General features: G+C 38.8%; 1 protein-coding gene across 1 annotated transcript in view; it reads left to right on the top strand.

Annotated features, from left to right (window-relative positions):
- The window catches only part of LOC122788674, a 341452-nt gene that overhangs the window by 77292 nt on the left and 241699 nt on the right, over positions 1–22461 (top strand). Inside the window, exon 2 of the mRNA XM_044055573.1 lies at positions 409–523. Within this exon, the coding sequence (XP_043911508.1) occupies positions 418–523 (106 nt within the window). The 5' untranslated portion in view covers positions 409–417. The remainder of the gene's footprint in view (positions 1–408; positions 524–22461) is intronic.

Consider the following 22461-nt stretch of genomic DNA (forward strand, 5'->3'; position numbering starts at 1 on the left):
TCTTCCTACTTTCTGGCTGTTTCTTTCTCTTCTCTTCTCTTCTCATCTCTCCTATTCTATCTTCTTTTTTCCAAAGTAAAATCAAGTGACACTATTTTAATGTTGGATAAATTGAATTCCACTGTTAAAGTTTTTGATATTAATATCACATTACCTCGTCAAAAGAAAGAAAGAAAGAAAGAAAAAGATCTTAAACCCTTGAAAATGTGTGTTGCATTTTTTTATAAAAGTTTTCCTTCTATTTCACAAATACTTAGTAAGGCATTGAAAGAAAATGTTCACAAAGACTTTACAGTTTCCTTAAAAGGTAGCTTTTAATGAGATAACTGCTTCATGATGTGTTTTCGCTTTGGTATATTCATGTAGTAGATGTTAATTTCTCATTTGTGCTGTTGTTTTTCCCACCAGAACCTAAACATGAGTGCCCACAGTGCTCGAAAGATTGCCCTTCTGATACTTACAGCCATAATTTACAGCATTACTGTATTGTTAAATGCTGGCAATGGTGCTGAGATACTGAAAGGTAAGTGTGCTGCATTCGGGGGGGGTGAAGGAGTTTAAACTACTATGAAGCTTTACTATTAGTGCAAAACTCTACTCTAGTAGTTATGTGTTAATGAATGTCAGATACTGCTGTATCAAAATTAGCCAAAATAATGACCATTTTATGTTTTTCTGACCATGTTATTTGGTTTACTTTGTTATTTTGCCTTTCTAGGAAGAACAGTACAACAGAATAAACCAGAGTACCCAAAACAATCCTGTAGAAGTCAGAATGTGGAATTAAAAATTGAGTTTTGCTTTTTACATGCAAACACCTGTATTTTCTTCTGTTTTTTGCATATTATCTTACTTTTTGTGCCATATACTACAAAATAATTATCCAGTATATTTTAATTGAATATCTCCCACACCACTGATGAGTATAACCTGTATGATCTGTCAGAAGTATGGTTATGCTATCATCATAATGGTATTAGATATGTTGTTACCAACTGGGGCATCATTTTACCTGTATCTTACCATACAATATCTTTGTCACACAAGTAATTCACGTACAGATATTTGTAAGAATGCTGCCAGTTTCATGTATACACGAAAATAAAAGCATGCAAGTGAAATGTAAGCATTTATTTATGCAAAACTTACCAGTGACTAAAACATAGGTGCATTTTTGTATCTAGTGATAATATATGACAAAATATTGTATGCATGCCATGTGATAATGTACAACAAACAATGTATGTATGCTATGTGGTAGTGTACGATAAATGCTGTATGCATGCCATGTGGTAGTGTACGATAAATGCTGTATGCATGCCATGTGGTAGTGTACTACAAATATTGTATGTATGCAGTGGCTAACCATCCTTTAGCCTCTCCTGTTAGTCCTATGTTAATCCTTTAGCCTTTCTTGATGGTGTCAGATTTCATTCATTCATTACCTTTTAAATTTCAGTTTAGGAGGGTATAATTCTGATAGTATTTACATAATAGCCCACAAGATTGCATTTAATCCAGCATGAGCATTTTGCACATGGAGACAATTCATAAGTAACAACAGCTACAACACAGGGATCTTTCTGGCTCCTTCTCTTGCTTTGCTGCTATATTTTGATGGCTCTTAGATAGCAGGTGTGATTGTTATAGACCTGTAAACCAGTGGATGATAAATATAATATAGTCCTGAATACACAGCGGTATTCTGATGTAAAACCAAATGACCTGTAGTTCGAGTCTGACCAACTTCAACAAGAGAGGGACATGGTCCAAACACTTGCCTTTAGCTCAAAACTCACAAAAAAATCTGTTTTACTGCTCAGATTATTGTAACATTTGCTAAAGACAATAACATGCATAGGCACAGCTGAAACCTGAAATAATAATATTCAGAAATGAGTACATATATTAAAATAATAATCATTCCAGGTCAGACCCACTGCAGGAGATAAGGGTGGCTTGCTAATTAATTAGAGCTTCTGAATTATTTGCTCCTAGGAAATAAAATACATATGGTTGATTAGATATTACTAGATAGCTAACCCTATGAAGAAATGCTGTCCATTCCTAATTCTGGTGAAAACACCTTTGGTTGGCATTCAGAAACTGGACATAAGACTTCCATATCTGTAGTCACTAGACATCTGCTTTTCAAAGCATGGCATTGTATTTCAGAAAGAGGGCTTTGAATAGAGCTCTCATGAATAATTAGTTTACCATGCTCACTTCACTGCAAGGCAGCCTACTGAAACCACTGCTCAGTCAGCTAGTCATCATCCTAAGCATCCTGATGGTTATGTAATATCAGAGCAGGTAGCACTCACCAAGTTGTTCAACACTTGGCTAGGCTGCCTTAGTATAGCTACTGTAAATGAAAAGCTGCAGATCAGTGGACAAAACAGAGTATAGCTGCATAGAAGAGATACAGCAATGGAACAATATGAGTTATTCTGTTTTTTGGCAAAAAAATTAACAGCATGCCAGAAACCGCAGCACACGGACTTATGTTGCAGGGTATCCTGCCTTGCTCTCTTACATTTATACTATTCCTTTCTAGATTGCAAGTCGCAAGCTGGAACAGTGTGGGCAACTAGCTTGCTCTTTTCCAAGCTGATACACTTCATACCATTGTTTGTGAGATAACATTCACTACAGGTCTCTCAGCTGCCGGTACTACTTGTGATTATGCATTTTTTTTGTTTGTTTTGAACTCCATGCCATCAGACTAACAATACAGCCTCAGCTATTGTTACTGAAAGGTGAGGAGTTTCCATATTTATTGTTAGCTTAACTTGTGCAATACTGGAAAAAGGCTAACCAATATTTGCAGACTGCATTGCATCAGGCTAGAATCTCATGTTCAGACTTTTCCCCCATGAAGATAAGACATAGAGATGGAACTGTATCTCACTTGTGTTAAATCCAAGTGACTCCATAATTTACTGATGACACTGTAAGTATTACAATTCATTTAATTACTTTTTGGGAAAGGAGAACATGAATCCCTCAGCATATATTTCTCACAGAACATAGATTAAAAAAAAGTGTGTTAATGAGGATGCAGCCTCATTGGTAAGATCTTTGACTTACGTGTTCACTGGTTACTGTGTATGACACTTGCACTGCCTTCATGTCTGTATAGCTGGCTACTCTGTGGTCTAGCACTAAAGCTACTAGTTTACTTATTTGGTTAACTAATGAATAAAGGAATTAAAAAGTAATGAAAAAAATGTGGATTTGTAAGTGATGTATGCCTTTAATTCACTAGGGATTATACATATATTACATATATGTATACATATATATATATATATATATATATATATATATATATATATATATATATATATATATATATATATATATATCTATATAGGGATCTACTTCACGACACCGAAAACTTACAGTACTGCCTATCAAAATACCGAGACCACAATACCGACTTCTGAGAACACTGAAACTTTAAAATGTCGAACCCCATAATGCCGATTCTCAAAATGCTGAATCTCAGAATGCCAAATTTAAATGCACAAATGATACATGTAACTCCATTCACCAGACCAGTACTTATAACAGCAACAAAACTTTAAACTGAAAACAACAACCAACCCTACAGAAATAAACTGTAAACTTGTCAAACAAAAATGTAATTCTTGATCTAAACAATAATCTACACATAACCATACTAGTCACAGTTTCAAAACACTTCTTATAGCTTTTACATACTCAGTAACTATGTATTTACCTCTATTCTGCAGAGCATACTATCTGAAACCCACCTAGGTGGAGGAGGCTATGCCCTCCACATCCCCCTAACTATATATAACAACTCCTGGATTGCACTACAGTGGGGAAAAGGACACATACCTTTTTGGGATCATATTAAAGTGTAAACTCTCCCAATACTGCCAGAAGTATCGCACAAAATGTTCACTATTTTTTTTACACTACAAAAATTTAAAGAGATATACTTCTATTGACACACACTTACATACTACTACCTTCCTTACAGTTGGTAATCTGGATGTTGGCATTTCCAGTTTCAGTATAATGAAATTCAACATTTTCAGCTTTCAATGTTTTGAGTTTTTGACATTCTGTGCTTAGGAATATGGACTTTGGTATTGTAAGTTTTCAGTGTTGTGAAGTAGATCCATCTATCTATCTATCTATCTATATATATATATATATATATATATATATATATATATATATAGATATATATATATATATATGTATATGGGTCTACTTCAGTAGACCGCAGTTTCACTTACCCTGCACTGAAATTTCCCAGATGAAAGGAAAGACAGCTTCACAAGACCAACATCTGAAACACTGACTCTTCACGCAAGGTAAGTAACCGTTTGGCCATCCTGTTAAACTTTGCCCCTTACCCCTGTGGTAGTGCAATCTTGGAGTTGTTATATTTATTTGGGAGGGGGGGTGGGTTTAGTTTTTTTTGTTTTGTCTTATTTGGGATGGCCAAGCGGTTACTTACCTCACATAAAAAGTCGATGTTTTGGATGTCAGTGTTGTGCAGTTTTCAGTCCTTTTGTCTCAGGGAAGTGGGAGTCAGGTAAGTGAAATGTCAGTGTTCTATAGTAGATCCATATATATATATATATATATATATATATATATATATATATGGTTCTACCTTACTTCAACGACACGCCGGAACATCGACAGGGAAATCGCGAGCCCCAGAAGATCGACAGCGCAGAAGACCGACGCGACGGGACCTAGCAGATCGACAAGCAGAAGACCGACCCGACGGATGAAAGCACCGACGCCGAGGATGCCGAAATGGGAAAAGGCTGTGTAAGTATGTGGTAGTGACGGACGTTAGGGTGCGAGTAAGGTAAGTGTGGATAGGGGTGGGTTAAGTGAGTTAGGGTTAGGAGCGGTCAGGTAAGTGTGCGGTAGTGATTGTGTTTGGGTTAGGGATAAGTGAGTTAGGGTTAGGAGCGGTCAGGTAAGTGTCATTAGTGATTGTGTTTGGGTTAGGGGCGGATAAGTGAGTTAGGGTTAGGAGCGGGTCAGGTAAGTGTGTAGTGACGGACCTTAGGGTTAGGGTTTGTTAGGGTTGTAGGTAGTTGTGTATGTGAGGTTTAGTGTGGGTTTGTAGGGATTTTGGTGTGCTTGTGTTGTGTATGTGTTTTTGGACGGGAATGTGTTTTGTTTGTTGATTGTGGTGTGTGAAGTGTATGAGGTTTCGTGTTTGTGTACCGGTTATTTCGTTGTCGGGCATGTGGGATTTCGTGTTTTTGTTCTGTCGGTTATGTGGTTTCGGTGATTGCGTTGTCGGTGTTTTGTTTCGTTTATGTGAGGTAGAACCATATATATATATATATATATATATATATATATATATATATACATATATATATATATATATATATATATATATATATATATATATATATATATGGTTCTAGGTTACATACCGACTGCTTTCACCGACAACGGATTAGCGGCCAGAAGATCGACATGCGGATGACCGACGCTTATGGATCAAAACGATGCCAAGGATAGTGACTTGGAAAAGGCTGTGTGAGTATGCGGTGATGGACGTTAGGTGCGAAAGGTAAGTGTGGATATTGACGGTCTGTGGGGATAGGGGTGGGTTTAGTGATTTAGGGTCAGTGCGCCGGTTAGGTAAATGTGCGGTAGTGATAGAGTTTGGGTTAAGAAGGGTTAAGTGAGTTAGGGTTTAGCGGGTTAGGTAAGTGTCTAGTAGTATATTTTGGGTTAGGGGCGGGTAAGTGATTTAGGTTAGAAGTTGGTTAGGTAAAGCGGTAGTAGTATATTTTGGGTTAGGGGCGGGTTAAGTGAGTTAGGGTTAGGTAGCGGGTTAGCTGAGTTTGCGATAGTGACGGACCTTAGGGTAAAGGTTTGGGTTAGGGTTGTAAATAGTTGTGTATGTGAGGTTTAGTGTGGGTTGGTGAGGATTTTGGTGTGCTTGTGTTCTGTGTGTGGTTTTTGGACAGGGGATGTGTTTTGTTAGTTGATTGTTGTTATTGTGGTGTGTGCAGCGTATGAGGTTTCGTGTTTGTGGACCGTCGGTTATTTGTTTGTCGGGCATGTGAGGTTTCGTGTTTATGGTTTGTCGATTATGTGGTGTCGATGTTTGTGTTGTCGGTGAAAGCAGCTGTCGGTTATGTAACCTAGAACCATATATATATATATATATATATATATATATATATATAATATATAGAGAGAGAGAGAGAGAGAGATTGTTTTAAGGATGAGTAATTTTCATGATTCATATCAGGACTTTAAGAAGTCATTAATAATCTAGAAATGTTGTCTATATTGATCACTGCTGTAATAGCCTTAGCTATATGGGTTATATCTTGCCAAGGACATAACAGCTGGTTAGCTTCCAAAGCTTCAGGGTACCTTCCACTTGCCCAAACTGTCAGACAGCTCAAGCTGACTAAATACAAATTTGTTCACAAAGCCCATCAGAGCTTTATTACTGCTGAAGAGTATGCTCCTCTGAGGCTTTTGAAGATAGATGGTCGACTTGTGCTTTCCTTAGCCGGGCAGATAAGTTCCCTTTGGGAAAAAAAAACTTCCATTTTCTTATTTTCTACTGAAGTTTGCCTCAATGACTCGTAAGTGACTCATAGGTGACTCTGCTGCAGTCATTTGTTGTATCTCAGACCATTCATTTTCTACCCTGGATGCCTCTGGAGTAGCACCTACATCCATTATGGACTGTGGTTAGCCACAACCTCCATGGCTGTTGGGGTCCCCTCAGTGGGCAAGGGAGAACCACTCGTCAGTTCTGGAAGAGGGAACAAGAAAGGTTTCCCTGTTGTGACAGAATGCTGTACCTATCCCAGGGGAAGCATCAGCTGCCATTAGTAACTTGATTGGCCACATTTGTCTCTCAAAAAGAAACATAAAACCAAGCATGCATCTGTTCCTCCTCAGATTTCTTTGGATAGTAGTCATTTTCTGGGACCGGCTCAGTGTTTGATTCAGGCTATTAATCCTTCTTGTATAGTAGTTTCCAGTAAAAGAAAAAGAGGTGCCTCCTCTCCTGAAGAGATTCAAGATTCTGAATCTGAACAGAAAGATGCAGAGATTCAGTATTTTGTCCTCAGATTTCTGATTCAGACTCAGAGGAGAGCTGTTTTTCTGATTATCCCTGTGGAGTTTCTGTTTCTCTAAGACTATTGCTATAGTGTCCCATTGTTTTCAGTGGAAGAACACTGATGTTTGTTAGTATCTAAAAATTACTATGAGTTGTTACAGAAGGATTGTTCAGAACCTACATGCATTCCTCCTGTCCTGTTTGCTTTAGAAGATGTATGTCTTATTGCCTTCAATTTTCTTGATAGTCAGCTAGCAGTCCTTAAAAAGGCAGATTGGATGTTAAAAAGTTTCTCAGTCTTTTACATTTTTATGCACTATTCCCAAACCTGACCCAGCAGCTATAGCCTTAGTCAAAATTGCCAAAGATTCCAAAGACAACCACAAAGCATTCTATAACTATGTCAAGAATCTAAATGGCAATGCTCAGATCTGCTCTGAGCTAAAACAGAATGGCATTAAATATACTGATCCAAAGGATATTGCCAATATCCTGGCAGATCGATTCAGTACCAACTTCACCCCTCTCACCCCCTAAATGGCCCATCTCAATACCGGAAGATTGCCAAATTCCAGTAATAACAGCCACACAGGTACAAAACGCACTCTCTAAAGCCAAGAATACAGCATTCATGGGACCAGATGATATCCCGGGCTATGTACTACATGAACTACAATATGAACTGGCACCTCACCTAAGTGTCATGTTTAATCATAGCCTCACCTCAGGTTTTGTGCCCACTGAGTGGCGCAGAGCTAAAGTTATCCCAATCCACAAGGGGGGATCCACCTTGGATCCCGGAAACTACCGTCCCATCAGTCTGACAAGCCTTATCTGCAAGGCCATGGAGCGTATTATCATGGAACTTATAAACAAAGACATTGGCAACCTTCAAACACTGGACCCCACCCAGTTTGGGTTTGTGAAGGGCTGATCTTGTCTCCTGAACCTGACTGACTTCTTTGAATCAGTCTCCAGAGCCATGGACAAGGGTAAGGTGGTCCACACAGCCTATCTAGACCTTGCCAAGGCCTTTGACACCATCCCCCACTCTGGAATCATAGATAAACTTACTAAGTTGGGCATTAATCCCTATGTCACCCAATGGGTTGCTAAATGGCTTACTGATAGAACCCACACTGTAAAGTAGCCGACTCAAATCCAGCTCCAGACAAGTGACAAGTGGAGTACCTCAGGGTTCAGTCCTGGGGCTCTTGTTTGGCATCTACTTCTCTGAAGTACAGGTCAACACTAAGGGACTCTGGCTAACAAAGTTTGCAGATGGCTGCAAACTGGGAGCCATTATTGAATCCCAAATGATGTGGATACTCTACAAAAGGCCTTACAGAAACAGATGCTTGGTGCCAGAGCCATGGGCTCAAGCTCAATGCCAAGAAATGTATTGTTATCCCCTTTGGGAAAAAACATGTATCCATGAATTACCATATAGGTGGAAGTACACTAAACACAGAAAGTGTGATAAGAGACTTAGGGACACAGGTGGACAGTGGTCTCACCTTCAATAACCACATCGCCACAACAGTCAGGAAATCCTTCTATATGGCACACCTCATCACGAAGGGCTTTTCATCCAGAAAAAAGGAGGTCATTGTCCCACTGTACTCATCCCTCATTAGACCCATTATAGAATACAATGCCCCATTTGGTATGTACCTCTCAAGACATCTCCAACAACTGGAAAGGCCTCAGAAATACCTCACTAAAAGAATCACAGGCCTAAAGCAGATGCCCTACGCTGACCGCCTTACAAAACTGCAGCTGTACTCTGTCGCATATCGTCTACTCAGAGGTGATCTCTGCTTAACATACAAGGCCATGTCAAACCCAGAGCTGTTGGACATGCTACACTTAAAGAAATCCCAATCCCTCAGAGCTACATGCTCCAGGGATCTAAACCTTGTCATCACAATAAACAAAACATGCTGGAGGGATAGGTTCCTGACCCAGAGACTCCCCAGACTCTGGAATAGATTGCCCATACATGTCAAGCAGAGTGCCTCTTTAGACCTTTTCAAGAGGAACCTTGACGATTGGATGGGAGAAAGGAAATTCACCCCAGGGATCACGTCAGTCGCCCTGCTAGACAGGGGTCCAGGAAAGTAAATAATGTGGGAAGAAATAGCCAGGGAATTGTTATGGCTAGGCTTGTATCTAGTACCAACCTATGAACCTATGAACCTATGTCGAACTCCATAATGCCGAATCTCAAAATGCTGAATCTCAAAATGCCAAATTTAATTGCACAAATGATACATGTAACTCCATTCACCAGACCAGTACTTATAACAACAACAAAACTTTAAACTGAAAACAACAACCAACCCTACAGAAATAAACTACAAACTTGTCAAACAAAAATGTAATTATTGATCTAAACAATAATCTACACATAACCATACTATTCACAGTTCCAAAAAACTTCTTATAACTTTCACATACTCAATAACTATGTATTTACCTCTGTTCTGCAGAGCATACTATCTGAAACCCACCTAGGTGGAGGAGGCTATGCCCTCCACATCCCCCTAACTATATATAACAACTCCTGGATTGCACTACAGTGGGGAAAAGGACACATACCTTTTTGGATCATATTGGAGTGTAATCTCTCCCAATACTGCCAGGAGCATCGCACAAAATGTTCACCATTTTTTTTACACTACAAAAATTTAAAGAGATATATCTCTATTGACACACACTTACATACTACTACCTTCCTTATAGTTGGTAATCAGGATGTTGGCATTTCCAGTTTCAGTGTAATGAAATTCAACATTTTCAGCTTTCAATGTTTTGAGTTTTTGACATTCTGTGCTTAGGAATATGGACTTTGGTATTGTTTTCAGTGTTGTGAAGTAGATCCATCTATCTATATATATATATATATATATATATATATATATATATATATATATATATATATATATATATGTATATGGGTCTACTTCATTAGACCGCAGGTTCACTTACCCGACACTGAAATTTCCCAGACGAAAGGACCGACAGCTTCACAAGAGTAACATCTGAAACACTGACTCTTCACGCGAGGTAAGTAACCGCTTGGCCATCCTGTTAAACTTTGCCCCTTACCCCCGCGGTAGTGCAATCTTGGAGTTGGTATATTTATTTGGGGGGTGAAACCCCCCACATCAGTGGGTTTAGTTTTTTTTTGTTTTGTTGTCTTATTTGGGATGGCCAAGCGGTTACTTACCTTGCATAAAAAGTTGGTGTTTTGGATGTCAGTGTTGTGCAGTTTTCAGTCCTTTTGTTTCAGGGAAGTGGGAGTCAGGTAAGTGAAATGTCAGTGTTCTGAAGTAGATCCATATATATATATATATATATATATATATAGAGAGAGAGAGAGAGAGAGAGAGAGAGATTGTTTTAATGATGAGTAATTTTCATGATTCATATCAGGACTTTAAGAAGTCATTAATAATCTAGAAATGTTCTCTATATTGATCACTACTGTAATAGCCTTAGCTATATGGATTATATCTTGCCAAGGACATAACAGCTGGTTAGCTTCCAAAGCTTCAGGGCACCTTCCACTAGCCCAAACTGTCAAACAGCTCAAGCTGACTAAAGACAAATTTGTTCTCAAAGCCCTTCAGAGCTTTATTACTGCTGAAGCGTATGCTCCTCTGAGGCTTTTGAAGATAGATGGTCAACTTGTGCTTTCCTTAGCCGGGCAGATAAGTTCCCTTTGGGAAACAAAAAAACATCCATTTTCTTATTTTCTACTGAAGTTTGCCTCAATGACTCATAGGTGACTCGTAGGTGACTCTGCTGCAGTCATTTGTTGTATCTCAGACCATTCATTTTCTACCCTGGATGCCTCTGGAGTAGCACCTACATCCATTATGGACTGTGGTTAGCCACAACCTCCATGGCTGTTGGGGTCCCCTCAGTGGGCAAGGGAGAACCACTCGTCAGTTCTGGAAGAGGGAACAAGAAAGGTTTCCCTGTTGTGACAGAATGCTGTCCCTATTCCAGGGGAAGCATCAGCTGCCATTAGTAACATGATTGGCCACATTTGTCTCTCAGAAAGAAACATAAAACCAAGCATGCATCTGTTCCTCCTCAGATTTCTTTGGATAGTAGTCATTTACTGGGACCGGCTCAGTGTTTGATTCAGGCTATTAATCCTTCTTGTAGAGTAGTTTCCAGTAAAAGAAAAAGAGGTGCCTCCTCTCCTGAAGAGATTCAAGATTCTGAATCTGAACAGAAAGATGCAGAGATTCAGTATTTTGTCCTCAGATTTCTGATTCAGACTCAGAGGAGAGCTATCTTTCTGATTATCCCTGTGGAGTTTCTGTTTTTCTAAGACTATTGCTATAGTGTCCCATTGTTTTCAGTGGAAGAACACTGATGTTTGTTACTATCTAAAAATTACTATGAGTTGTTACAGAAGGATTGTTCAGAACCTACATGCATTCCTCATGTCCTTTTTGCTTTAGAAGATGTATGTCTTATTGCCTTCAATGTTCTTGATAGTCAGCTAGCAGTCCTTAAAAAGGCAGATTGGATGTTAAAAAGTTTCTCAGTCTTTTACATTTTTATGCACTATTCCCAAACCTGACCCAGCAGCTATAGCCTTAGTTGACTCCTCTGCTGCTAAACGCTTAGCTAATTCCAGTCCTATTCTTTCCACTAAGGATGGGAAAATTATTGATAGGTATAGGAAAAAAGTACATTCTTCTGCAACTTTGAATTTCAGAATTTTAACTTGTCAGGCTCATATGTTGAAGTTTATTCTGACATATTGTAAAAGTATGAGGAATGCTTTATCTACAATTTCTTCTTGTGAAGAAAAACCTACTTTAAATAACTTAGTTTTTCTACTGCACAAGTCACGCCACATTCTTTGCAGCAAATGTGTGTATGACGCTGTTGATACTTTTTTCCAAGGCTATGGCTAGTGGTACAGTTTTATGGAAGTTTGCTTGGCTGCATTCAAAGAACCTTCCAGATTATGTTAAAAATGAGATTTTAAATTCTCCCCTGGATAGAGATTTAGTGTTTGGCTCCTCTGTTGCAGAGGTGATCAAAATTGTGATGAAAGGGGCAAGCTGATCCAGATTTTTCATCACACCTTTTCCAAACTGTTTAAAGAATTTTCTTTCCCCTCATCCAGTTCTGGCAAAAACAGAATAAACAATCTCAACAGAATTCAGGTAAATAGCATTTAAGAACATGTGACAAGGAAGTTCTGAAACAAAGTCTCAAGCCTCCCAAAACCAAGGATACTCCAACAAGTCTGAATGACTGTTGAAGAGAGATTGTGACCCCCTTCTACCTTGCCTTCTTTCTCCTTCAGAATGTCTGAATCTCCACTTTTCTCTTTGGCAACAGATTGTTTCAGACAAACGGGTTCTGAAAATTATTCATCAGGGTGACAGATGGCAGTGGGAGGAAATTCATCTTTTCCAGGGGGGTCATTCCTCATCCTGCATATCAGACTGTTTTTTTTCCACCTGTTCTTTATCACATGTTGTCCCAAAGAGTGACAGAACCAGTTCCTCCTTTGCAGACAAGGAAGGGGTTTTATTCAAGAACTTTTCTAGTCCCAAAGAAAGCAAATACTTGGAGACCAGTTCTGGATCTTTCTTTCCTAAACCTGTTTGTGACAGTGCCCAAATTCAAAATGATGCCAGTTTGCAACCCGTTTTCTCTTCTTCCTTTTTCACATTTCCTGGTAACACTAGACTTAAAAGGTGCTTATTATTATATTCCTCTTCATCCAGACTTCAGGTGTTTCCTAAGGTTTTGTGAGTCTGGAAAATATTATCAGTTCTGTGGCTTACCATTTGGATTATCCACTGCATCAAGAGTGTTCACAAAATGTCTAGCTCTAGTTGTAGCTTATTGCAGGCTACAGGGTATCCCCATTTTCCATATTTAGATGACTTGCTTATCTTTGCAGAGTCTTTTTCAAAATGTCAGGAATCTATTTCTTGGGTGAGAGATCTCCTACACAAGTTGGGATTCCAAGAGAACATTCAAAAGTATTTCTTAGCTGCATCACACATAACTGTGTTCCTGAGATGTCAACTAGACACGTCATTTCAAATAGCTTTTCTTCAACAGGAAAAACAGATCTTTAAGTAAATCTGTTTCTAAGGTTTTCCGCTCAAACTTCAGTTACTGTGAGGGAATACCTCAGGATTTTGGATCTTGTGGCATTTAGGATTCTCATGATACCCATGGCAAGACTCACATAAGAAAGATACAGTGGTATCTGAAATCTCTTTGGTTCCAACTTCAACACCCTTTATATTTTCAAATTCCAGTGCTGTGGTTTGCCAGAAGAAATCTTTTTGATGGAGATAACACATATCCTTAAATCCAGGTGCCACCTTCTACCTCTCTGCTCCAAAGCAGTTAGTCACCACAGATGATTTATACTTTGCTTGGGGAGCAGTTTCAGGAGAGATATAAGTTCAGTGTGTGTGTGACACCAGAAACAGATGCAAGGGCATAAATATGAAGGAGCCTTGATCAAGGCAATCAATTCTCTGAAACACCTTTGATCCTCAGGACTTCTTCAAGTGGTTAAAGACAATACCACAGTGATGTGGTACACCAGCAAGCAAGGAGGAACCAGATAGTTCCCCCTCTGCAGACTAGCCATGTTAGCGTGGGATATAGCTTCCCAGTACAATCTCACTCTACAGACATCCCACATTCTGTCAGAGCAAAACTGTGTGGCAGACAAGCTGAGAAGGATTAGGGTAGACCCTTATGAATGGAAACTAGATCCAGAGGTCTTACGAGATTTGATCCATCTGTGGAAAGTTTCTCAAGTAGATCTCTTTGCCTCCTCTCTGAACAATCAACTGGTAAAGTTCTGTTCCAGGCCTCCATGCAAGAAGGTCTGGAAGACAGATGCCTTTTCTTTTCTTTGGACAGGAGTGTTTATGTATAGTTTTACACTCTTTCCATTAAAATCTAGGATACTTCAGGAGATTTAGAAGGAATCCCTCAAGATCATTGTGGTGACTCCCATCTGGCTCAGGCAGCCATAGTTCTCCCTTCTTTTGGAAGTGGCCAGGGGAAATTACCACAAGCTTCCTCACAGAATGGATCTATTCACACAAGAACAGGGGTATTTGATACAGCCTGACATCAATCATCTTCAACTGACTGCCTAGATGATTGGGTCTTAATTCCTTTTAGGCATCTTTTCCTGAGGATATGCCACAGGTACTAATGGAGGCAAGAAAGCCTGCTACTAGAAAATCATATATTAGCAAATGGAAAAGGTTTTCCATTTGATGCCAACAACATAACCAGCAGAAATTCAGGGCCAGTTGTTCTCCAGTTTTACAACATTTGTGTAAGTTACTATCCTAAGGCCTTTATTATTCCTCTGTCAAGGTTAATTTATCGGCCATTTCAGTATGCCTGCCTATGGATCTTCCTCTTTCCAGGTAGTCATATGTCAAAATGTTCTTGAAAGGGGTTCTTCATAACAGGCCTCCAAGTGAACTGGTGGCCCTCCTTGGGATCTTAATTTTGTGTTTGAGAAACTAACACTTCCTCCATTTGAATCAGCTAATTTGGGTGACTTGAGGTTCTTAACAAGAAAAACAGTTTTATTGATTGCTCTGAGCTCTGTAAGAGGGGTATCTGACTTGCAAGCTCTTATGGTGAGTCAACCCTACCTCATTTTTCATAGTGACAGGGATTCTTTGAGAACTAATCCACCTTTTATACCTAAAGTGGTATCCATACTTACTTTAAGTCAAACTATCCATCTCCTCATTTTTTTCGTGAATCTAAAAATGGGGGGAGAAATGATACTTCATACCTCAAATGTCTACAGACAACTTTGTTCAGATCATCGGATCAATGGTTCATTTCTTGTGAAGGAAGAAGGGACATTTATCAAAACAGACTACAGTGGATATGAAAAGTTTACATACCCCTGATAAAATGCCAGTTTTTGTGATATAAAAAATGAGACCACGATAAATCATTTCAAAACTTTTCCCACCTTTAATGTGACCTCTAACCTTTACAATTCAATTGAAAAACAAGTGTTTCAGTGGTCAATAGACCTCACACAAACAAAATATATGATACTTAAAACAACTAGATATCTAGTATAATTGTATACAGATAATGTTGTTACTAAAATTTCATCTCTCCAAAAGTTTTAATTTCAGGATACAAGCTATAGAACAGATTTTGTTTAACCCCAGGGGGTAACTGGAGTTCATCCTTAATTGCCACATTAACTCTAACTTTTCTAATAATAGAGGTGTGGGACCCCCCAAATGTCTGTTGAAACCTGGTCAATGACTTGGAATTTAAATGTATGTGTTGTATAATCTGTACAATGGCGTGCTAGTGGATTTTCCAACTTGTTTCTACTTATACAATACATGTATTCATACGCACATTCCCTGAATTTGCAGTCTGTTTTACCAATGTAAAACAATGGGCAGTTTTGGTATTGGGCTAGGTAGCTTATTGATCTTGAATTACAATTAAATCTATACCTAGTACTAAAATTCTTACTCCCAATCTTGAAACGTAGCCCTGTTTCAACAAATTTACACTGGTTACAAGAATCACATTTAAACATACCAGGATTTCTGCTAGTGTGTAGGACTCTGGTTTCTATCAGGTTCATTAAATTTTTACCTCTCCTGTAAATAACCATAGGAGATGGCCCAACTTTCTGTGAAATGTCTTTATCTAAAGTGAGGAGAACCCAGTTTTTAATTAATATCCTCTTCATTTCTTGAACATCCAAGGTAAAGGTGGTGACAAAACTTAAGGAGTACTGGGGACTTGTGATGTTACTCAATGTATTGTTAATGGTGTCCACATGAGTTGTTAATACAAGGTCAGTCCTTGCATCATAGTTAGTAACCGCTTCTCCCCTAGATAAAATAGGTGTGTAGAAAACTGTACTCCGTTTAAACTGAACCTCTGTAATTACTTGAGTTATAAGGGTCTCTGGGTAACCCCTTTGCAAAAACATTTGACTGAGATTCATATATTCTTCCTCAAACTGGGTCTCTTCACTAATCATTTTTGCTTCCCACATCAGTTGACCCTTGAGTACAGATTTCTTTTGGTGAAATGGGTGCGAGCTAGTGAAGTGCAAGAAAGTGTTACAATATGTCTTTTTTCTGTAAATTCTTTATGTATACTTTTGTTTTGTACTATCTTTCTTTAGTTCGATGTCAAGGTAAGCTATTGTGTCTTCATGAAATAAACTTGTAAGTTTTAGAAAGTTGGTTGTATTATTTAAATAGTCGACAATATTTATAGCTTTATTACTATCACCCTTGATAATCATAAAGATATCATCAAGGAAACGTGTGTAGAAATAGATGTCATTATTAATAGTTTCATTACTCAGGATAAATTGGTGTTCCCAGTGGGCCATCACCATGTTGACAAAACTTGCCCCACATGGTGAGCCCATTGCTACTCTGATTTGCTGTAAGTAAAATTCCTTGTCAAACATCAAGTAGTTGTTTGCCAGGATGATCGCCAATAACTCCTCTATTAGTCTCATTTCATCTGTGGGGGCTACCTTTACTTCTCATGTAGTCCACTACCCATTCTGTTCCCAGGATGTATGGTATAGAAGTATATAAGTCACAGATGTCCACTGTTAAAAGATTATTGTCATCTCTATAGTCTAAGTTGTTAATGTCAGACAAAAAAGACTGAGTCCCTACAAATCTGATGCTCATGTGCAATATATTTCTTAAGTATTGAATCGACAATTTTTGCACAAGGTAAGTGATTGACTGTCTAGCATCTACCAGGTCCCTCATTGGTGGATTTTCAATAGATTTGTGGATCTTAGGGATGCCAAACAGTATAGGTGTTTTGGGGGATGGTGATGTAAGGTAGTTGTACATATTAACATCAATAAGTGCATCTATAAACAGGTCATTGATGTAAGACCTAATCCGGCTATAAGCTACATTCAGTTCATTTAAACTAACCCCTGTTGAGTACATTGTGTATTCATTCTAAATAGTCAGTCTCATGCATAACTACCAGTCCACCCCCTTTATCCAGTTTCATTAAACATATTGGTAGGTTTCTACAGTTTGTTAAAGCTTCCCATGCTGTTTTTGACACATTACCCTTGCTAAAATTACTGTACACAATCCCAAATGTTGATCTAAAATCCAGTTCACATATATGATCAAAAAGGGAAAGTGTTGGATGAATCGGTGGATTGACCGTACTAGGTATGTGAAAAGCATTTTCATACTGAGCTTGGTTGCCCATTAATACAGACAAATTCAGTTTCCTAATATATAATTTAAAGTCTAACAATAAAGTTGCTATGTCCACTTGTTTTGCAGGTATAAATGCCATCCTTTTTTGCAAATAGATCGATCAATTCACTGTCGAGTAATCCATGTAATTATAAATTTTAAAGTCTCTCACTTTGTTGAAAATAATGTCACAACCATTTTCATTAAATTGAGAACCAACAGTTACCTTTTCTGTCAATTTCCTCCACGGGTGTTGTAGGTCCGGGTTTGGTTCTGTTGGTTTTGTTGTTTTCAGTTGTGATTCTGGCCTTGGGGTTTGGAAAAATTCCTTTGTGTATTGGTTTGTTGAGTTTCACCCATTTGTTGGTCGATTTAATTCAAAAACACTGTCCTCATCGACCATGTTGTTCACTGTATGATTCGTGTTACTCTGGAAACTCGTGCTAGGTGTCTCCACTTCCTGGTTGACATCAGCTTGATTTTGTACATATCTGGTCGTTCAACCAATTGAATTCCACATTTGTGAAAGTGGAGGGTTCGGATAGGCTGCTCCATTGTGGTAGTCCTTCCAATCCCTTTATAGTTTTTTAAGCTTTGTTTCTTTGAATTTAAACATTTGTTGATTGATGCTCTTACAAATTCTATTGTAATCGAACTGGTAACAATCAAAGTCAATATCCTGTTTGATGTCAGTGTCTAGTTCAATAGCTTCCTTTTCCAGCTTATTGCTAAAGGTCCAATAATGTTTAGACATTAGTTTGTGGAGCTCCAAACCATGTCTATTAAACAACTGCAACAGTTCTTGATGAAAAAGTGAACCGGCTTCTAAGCCGGTCGGGTATTGCCAGGAACGTAGCCCCTTAGGTCTAGAACATACTTTGCTAGGATCATTCTCCAGGGGCTTCTGGACCCTTCTTTTCCACCTCACAAATATAGATCTGGTAATCTACCCATATTGCTAAGGCTACTGTAGCAGTGATCTTTCAAACATCTACTGTTATGGTAAGTTCAGCTACTAAGTTCTCTGTTTAAGAGGTAGATGCATAAGTTGCTGTTAGATGTTCAGAAGTGTAAGGTTAATTACTCTGAATGGAACTACACTGTAAGTTAAGAAACCAATGGCAATTGAGATGTTTTACCAACAGCTAAAATGTACTTTAAATTGGGCTGAAGTGACAGCTTTAATTTATCTTCCCATTTTGGCTTACGATGTTTACTGTTCCTCTATTAGGTTAAAAGTTTTCTGTCAGCTCTTATTCTTAATTAAGGGAGGAAAAACATAAACATGATTAAAACTAATGTACTGCTAGATGTTTTTGACTTCTAACCTGATAATTAATGGAATTGCCTTTCTACCCCCACCTCCCACCACACATAATGAATATGCTTTTCTACCTCCACCTACTCCTCATACATAATGGATATGCCTAAGTACCTCCACCTCCACCCACACAATGGATATGCATTAGTACCCCCACCTCCACCCACACATAATGGATATGCCTTAGTAACCCCACCTCCACCCACACATAATGAATATGCCTTAGTACCCTCACCTCCACCCACACACAATGGATATGCCTTTGTACCCCCATCCACACATAATGGATATGCTTTAGTACCCCCACCTCCACCCACACATAATGAATATGCCTTAGTACCCCCACCTCCACCCACACACAATGGATATGCCTTAATACCCCCACCTCCACCCATACATAATGGATATGCCTTAGTAACCCCACCTCCACCCACACATAATGGATATGCCTTAGTACCCCCACCTCCACCCAGACATAATGGATATGCCTTACTACCCCCACCCCTCCCACACATAATGTTTAGGGTATGGTCATTAAACCTAAGAGAATGATAAACATAGAAAAGCCACTATCCTTGGTTTATGAGGGTCATCCAACAGCCATATGTAATCTTGCATCAAAGCTGCTAGCCATTTCAACAGCCCCAAATATGCAGAGATAATTGTCACATGATGGGGTAGGGTTTATATGTGGAACACATTTCCAGACCCAGATCGTGATCAATGTGATACACTAATTGCTGTGCAACACAATACTTTTGAGCTGTAATTCTAAAAATAATTATTATAAATCTCATTAACAGGAGATTTACAGATATTTCATTTTATTAACTGTATTATTAATAAGACATCTGGTGGTGCAGCGGTGGTGTTGTTACCTCACAGCAAGAGGTTCTCCTGTTCAATTCTCGGCTCGAGTGCGGGGAGTGCCTTCTGTGTGGAGTCTGCATGTCCTCCCTGTGGTTGGGTGGGCATTCAAAAGACATGCGTAAATGGGCGTGCCTTTGTTGAAGGTTGGACATCGAGCTGGCACCCTGGCGTTCGTGAAAATCTACTGCCCATCATTAGCAGACTGGAGTTTCGCTGTGGCAACCCCTAACTGGGAAAAGCCAAAAGACAACAACAACATTATTAATATTAGCTTTTGATATTTATATACTTATGGTATTGTTTTAGCTGTAATTTCTAGTTCATTGTTAGAGTTTGATTTTTATGTACAGTGTTTCATTTTAAGCACTTTTTAAAAAAATAAACTTAAACTTCAAAAGCATTTGCCCTAGATAGTGTTGGGTAACCAAGAGTAAGACAGCCGGGTTGATGCACTCAGACAATAACATTAAAAAATAATATCCATATACAAGCAATACTTTTGTCCATAAAATACTAACTCACCATATTCTTGCAGGGATCAAGCATCCATCCCAGAGCAGCCACCATGTAGGAGGCATCACCTCTATACTCTTTTACTTTAATTGGTCCCCGCATCCCGTCTATGTTATTGACAGCTACAGTGTTTCTGAAGTACAGTTAACATTCATAAAAGCAACACTCAACAACAACCTCCCTGCTGCTTCAACTTCAACCCTTCAAAACCCAGTGAACACCACCAAAACGCACAACATCAAGCAATCATTGAAAAGCCTTAGTAAAAGCAACAATATTTACTAAAGTACAGTTAGATGTTTCTGATCCAGTGTTAGTGTAGCAAACAAAAGTGCATTCAAAGAAACAATATGCACCTGACCATTCTCTGTCCCAAGGGCAGGGGGTGGACAGAGATCAATCAATAATATGCCTTTGGGAGAATAGTTAAATTAATGATAGGATGTGTAGACAGGTAGGCAGAAGCCAGTAATTACCAGGATGGGCAGGTTAGAGGGGTAGAATCTGATCACTGCCCAAGTGGGTACACTAAAGGAGGGTGTAAAGCAAAAATTACTGTCATATTGGGGAAGGGACATTGGGAGCATTGTGTGCTGTCAGTTCAGATTGCATGAAGACTGCAGGCTGACTGTGTCCATTGTATTGGAGTCCATTCACTACCAGAATGGATGTGAGCACTCAGGAGTTTATGCTCACTGCATACTCACTATCAATCAGGACGTGTGGATTTGGGAGCATCGGTCATATCCTACAAGTGTATGTGGATTTGGGGAATATTGTTGCTACTAAGATGAATTTTAGGGGGATTAATGGGTTCATTTGCTGTCATGATGAGTCTAGAAATGTGGGTGCTGTTTGAACACTTCCATAATTTGGACAGATACATTGCTTTCAGCACAGTATTAATTTAATTTACTTTTTTCTGAATGTGTTAAAGGTTATGTGTCAGAGCTGGCAACTTGGCACATAAAAATCTACTGCCAATCATTAGCGGACCGGAGTTCCACTGTGGCGAAAGACACAACAACAACTTTTTTTCTGAATGCTGTGCTAAGACTGGTAAACACACCATGTTGAAATTATGTATTTTCAGAATGACCAGCTGCAGTGATTACAAGTTATTTTGTAGATACAGCAGTGGAGAGAAGAGAGGTCAATCTAGGAGCAGTTCATGAACTGATAGTCACTTCTGCAGCTCAGTATCCTTGTATAAGCTCTCTGTTCTGGTCATGGAGTAGGAGTAAGAGATTCATGAGTCCTAGGTAATGCTATCTTTGTATGAAAATATTTGTTGATATAATGTATTCTATGAATCTTTCATCTGGAGGTCAGACCTTGCACATATCTGTTTTTTATTTTAGGTGTTCTAAATATACATTTCAACTGTACCATTTTTCCTGGTACTTTGTCAGCTTGTAGTCTTATTTAAGCTTATTTATGAATTAAATGCAACTCACTAATCATCCAGTTTATATCATGCATTTTGAAAAGCAATAGTTGTAAGTTTACACTCCAACACTGCACTTTAGCTCTTCCTTCTCAGCCATTCTTGCATGTAATGTGTCTTCATGTACAGATGAATGAAAACATCCTGCGTCAGTCAAATCTTGACAAGACTGTCCCTCTTCATTACACACTGGCTAAAATAATTTCTGATGCCATTGTTTTCAGTTTTTCATTACTCAGGACATTATTGTTAATCACACATCTCTAACAACTTTTTTTGCATTCTACAAGCCTAGGCTTAGGATGTTTACTTCATGTATGACTACTGTTGTGGAAGTAACTGGCTTTTCTAGAGGAGGGGGATCTGTTAGAGGGCCTAAAAACTAACCGTGTCCCTTTCATTACATAATTACAATTGTGAAGACATTTGTGTCACACCACCCTTGACAGCTGTGAAGAGGGTTGCCCAAGATTTTAATGTTCAATAAATATGCATTACTATGAAAAAAGATGATTCTTCCACACTCTTTCCTGGAGGACTAACCTGACTGTGGGGGCCCATTCTTAGTGATCGATAACAGCACAATCTACTTCCAGTGAGAAAAGATGCAGAGTGATGTTTGGTCTGTCTGGAGGCACATTCTAAAGCAGGTGGGAGATTTCCCAGTCACCAATAAATAAGGAGAATGCAATTAGGGCGGATAACTGCTTCGGATATAAAACTTTATAGTTGTTTGGCTGTCTGAAAGACTGGGCTAGTTTTAAGCAGTATGCAAGTGCAAAAAAAAATGTTAGAGTGATGCAAGTTCCTAAGGGCCCCTTCCTAAGTACTGTGTAGTGATGTACATACAACCACCACACACATACACACACACAATCCCAGGGGCAAAATTAATATGTACAACAAAATGGACAAATTTTCA

This window comes from Protopterus annectens, chromosome 1.part2, assembly GCF_019279795.1.
Source record: "Protopterus annectens isolate FY-2018-M chromosome 1.part2, PAN1.0, whole genome shotgun sequence".
In the NCBI taxonomy this organism is placed as follows: Eukaryota; Metazoa; Chordata; order Ceratodontiformes; family Protopteridae; genus Protopterus; species Protopterus annectens.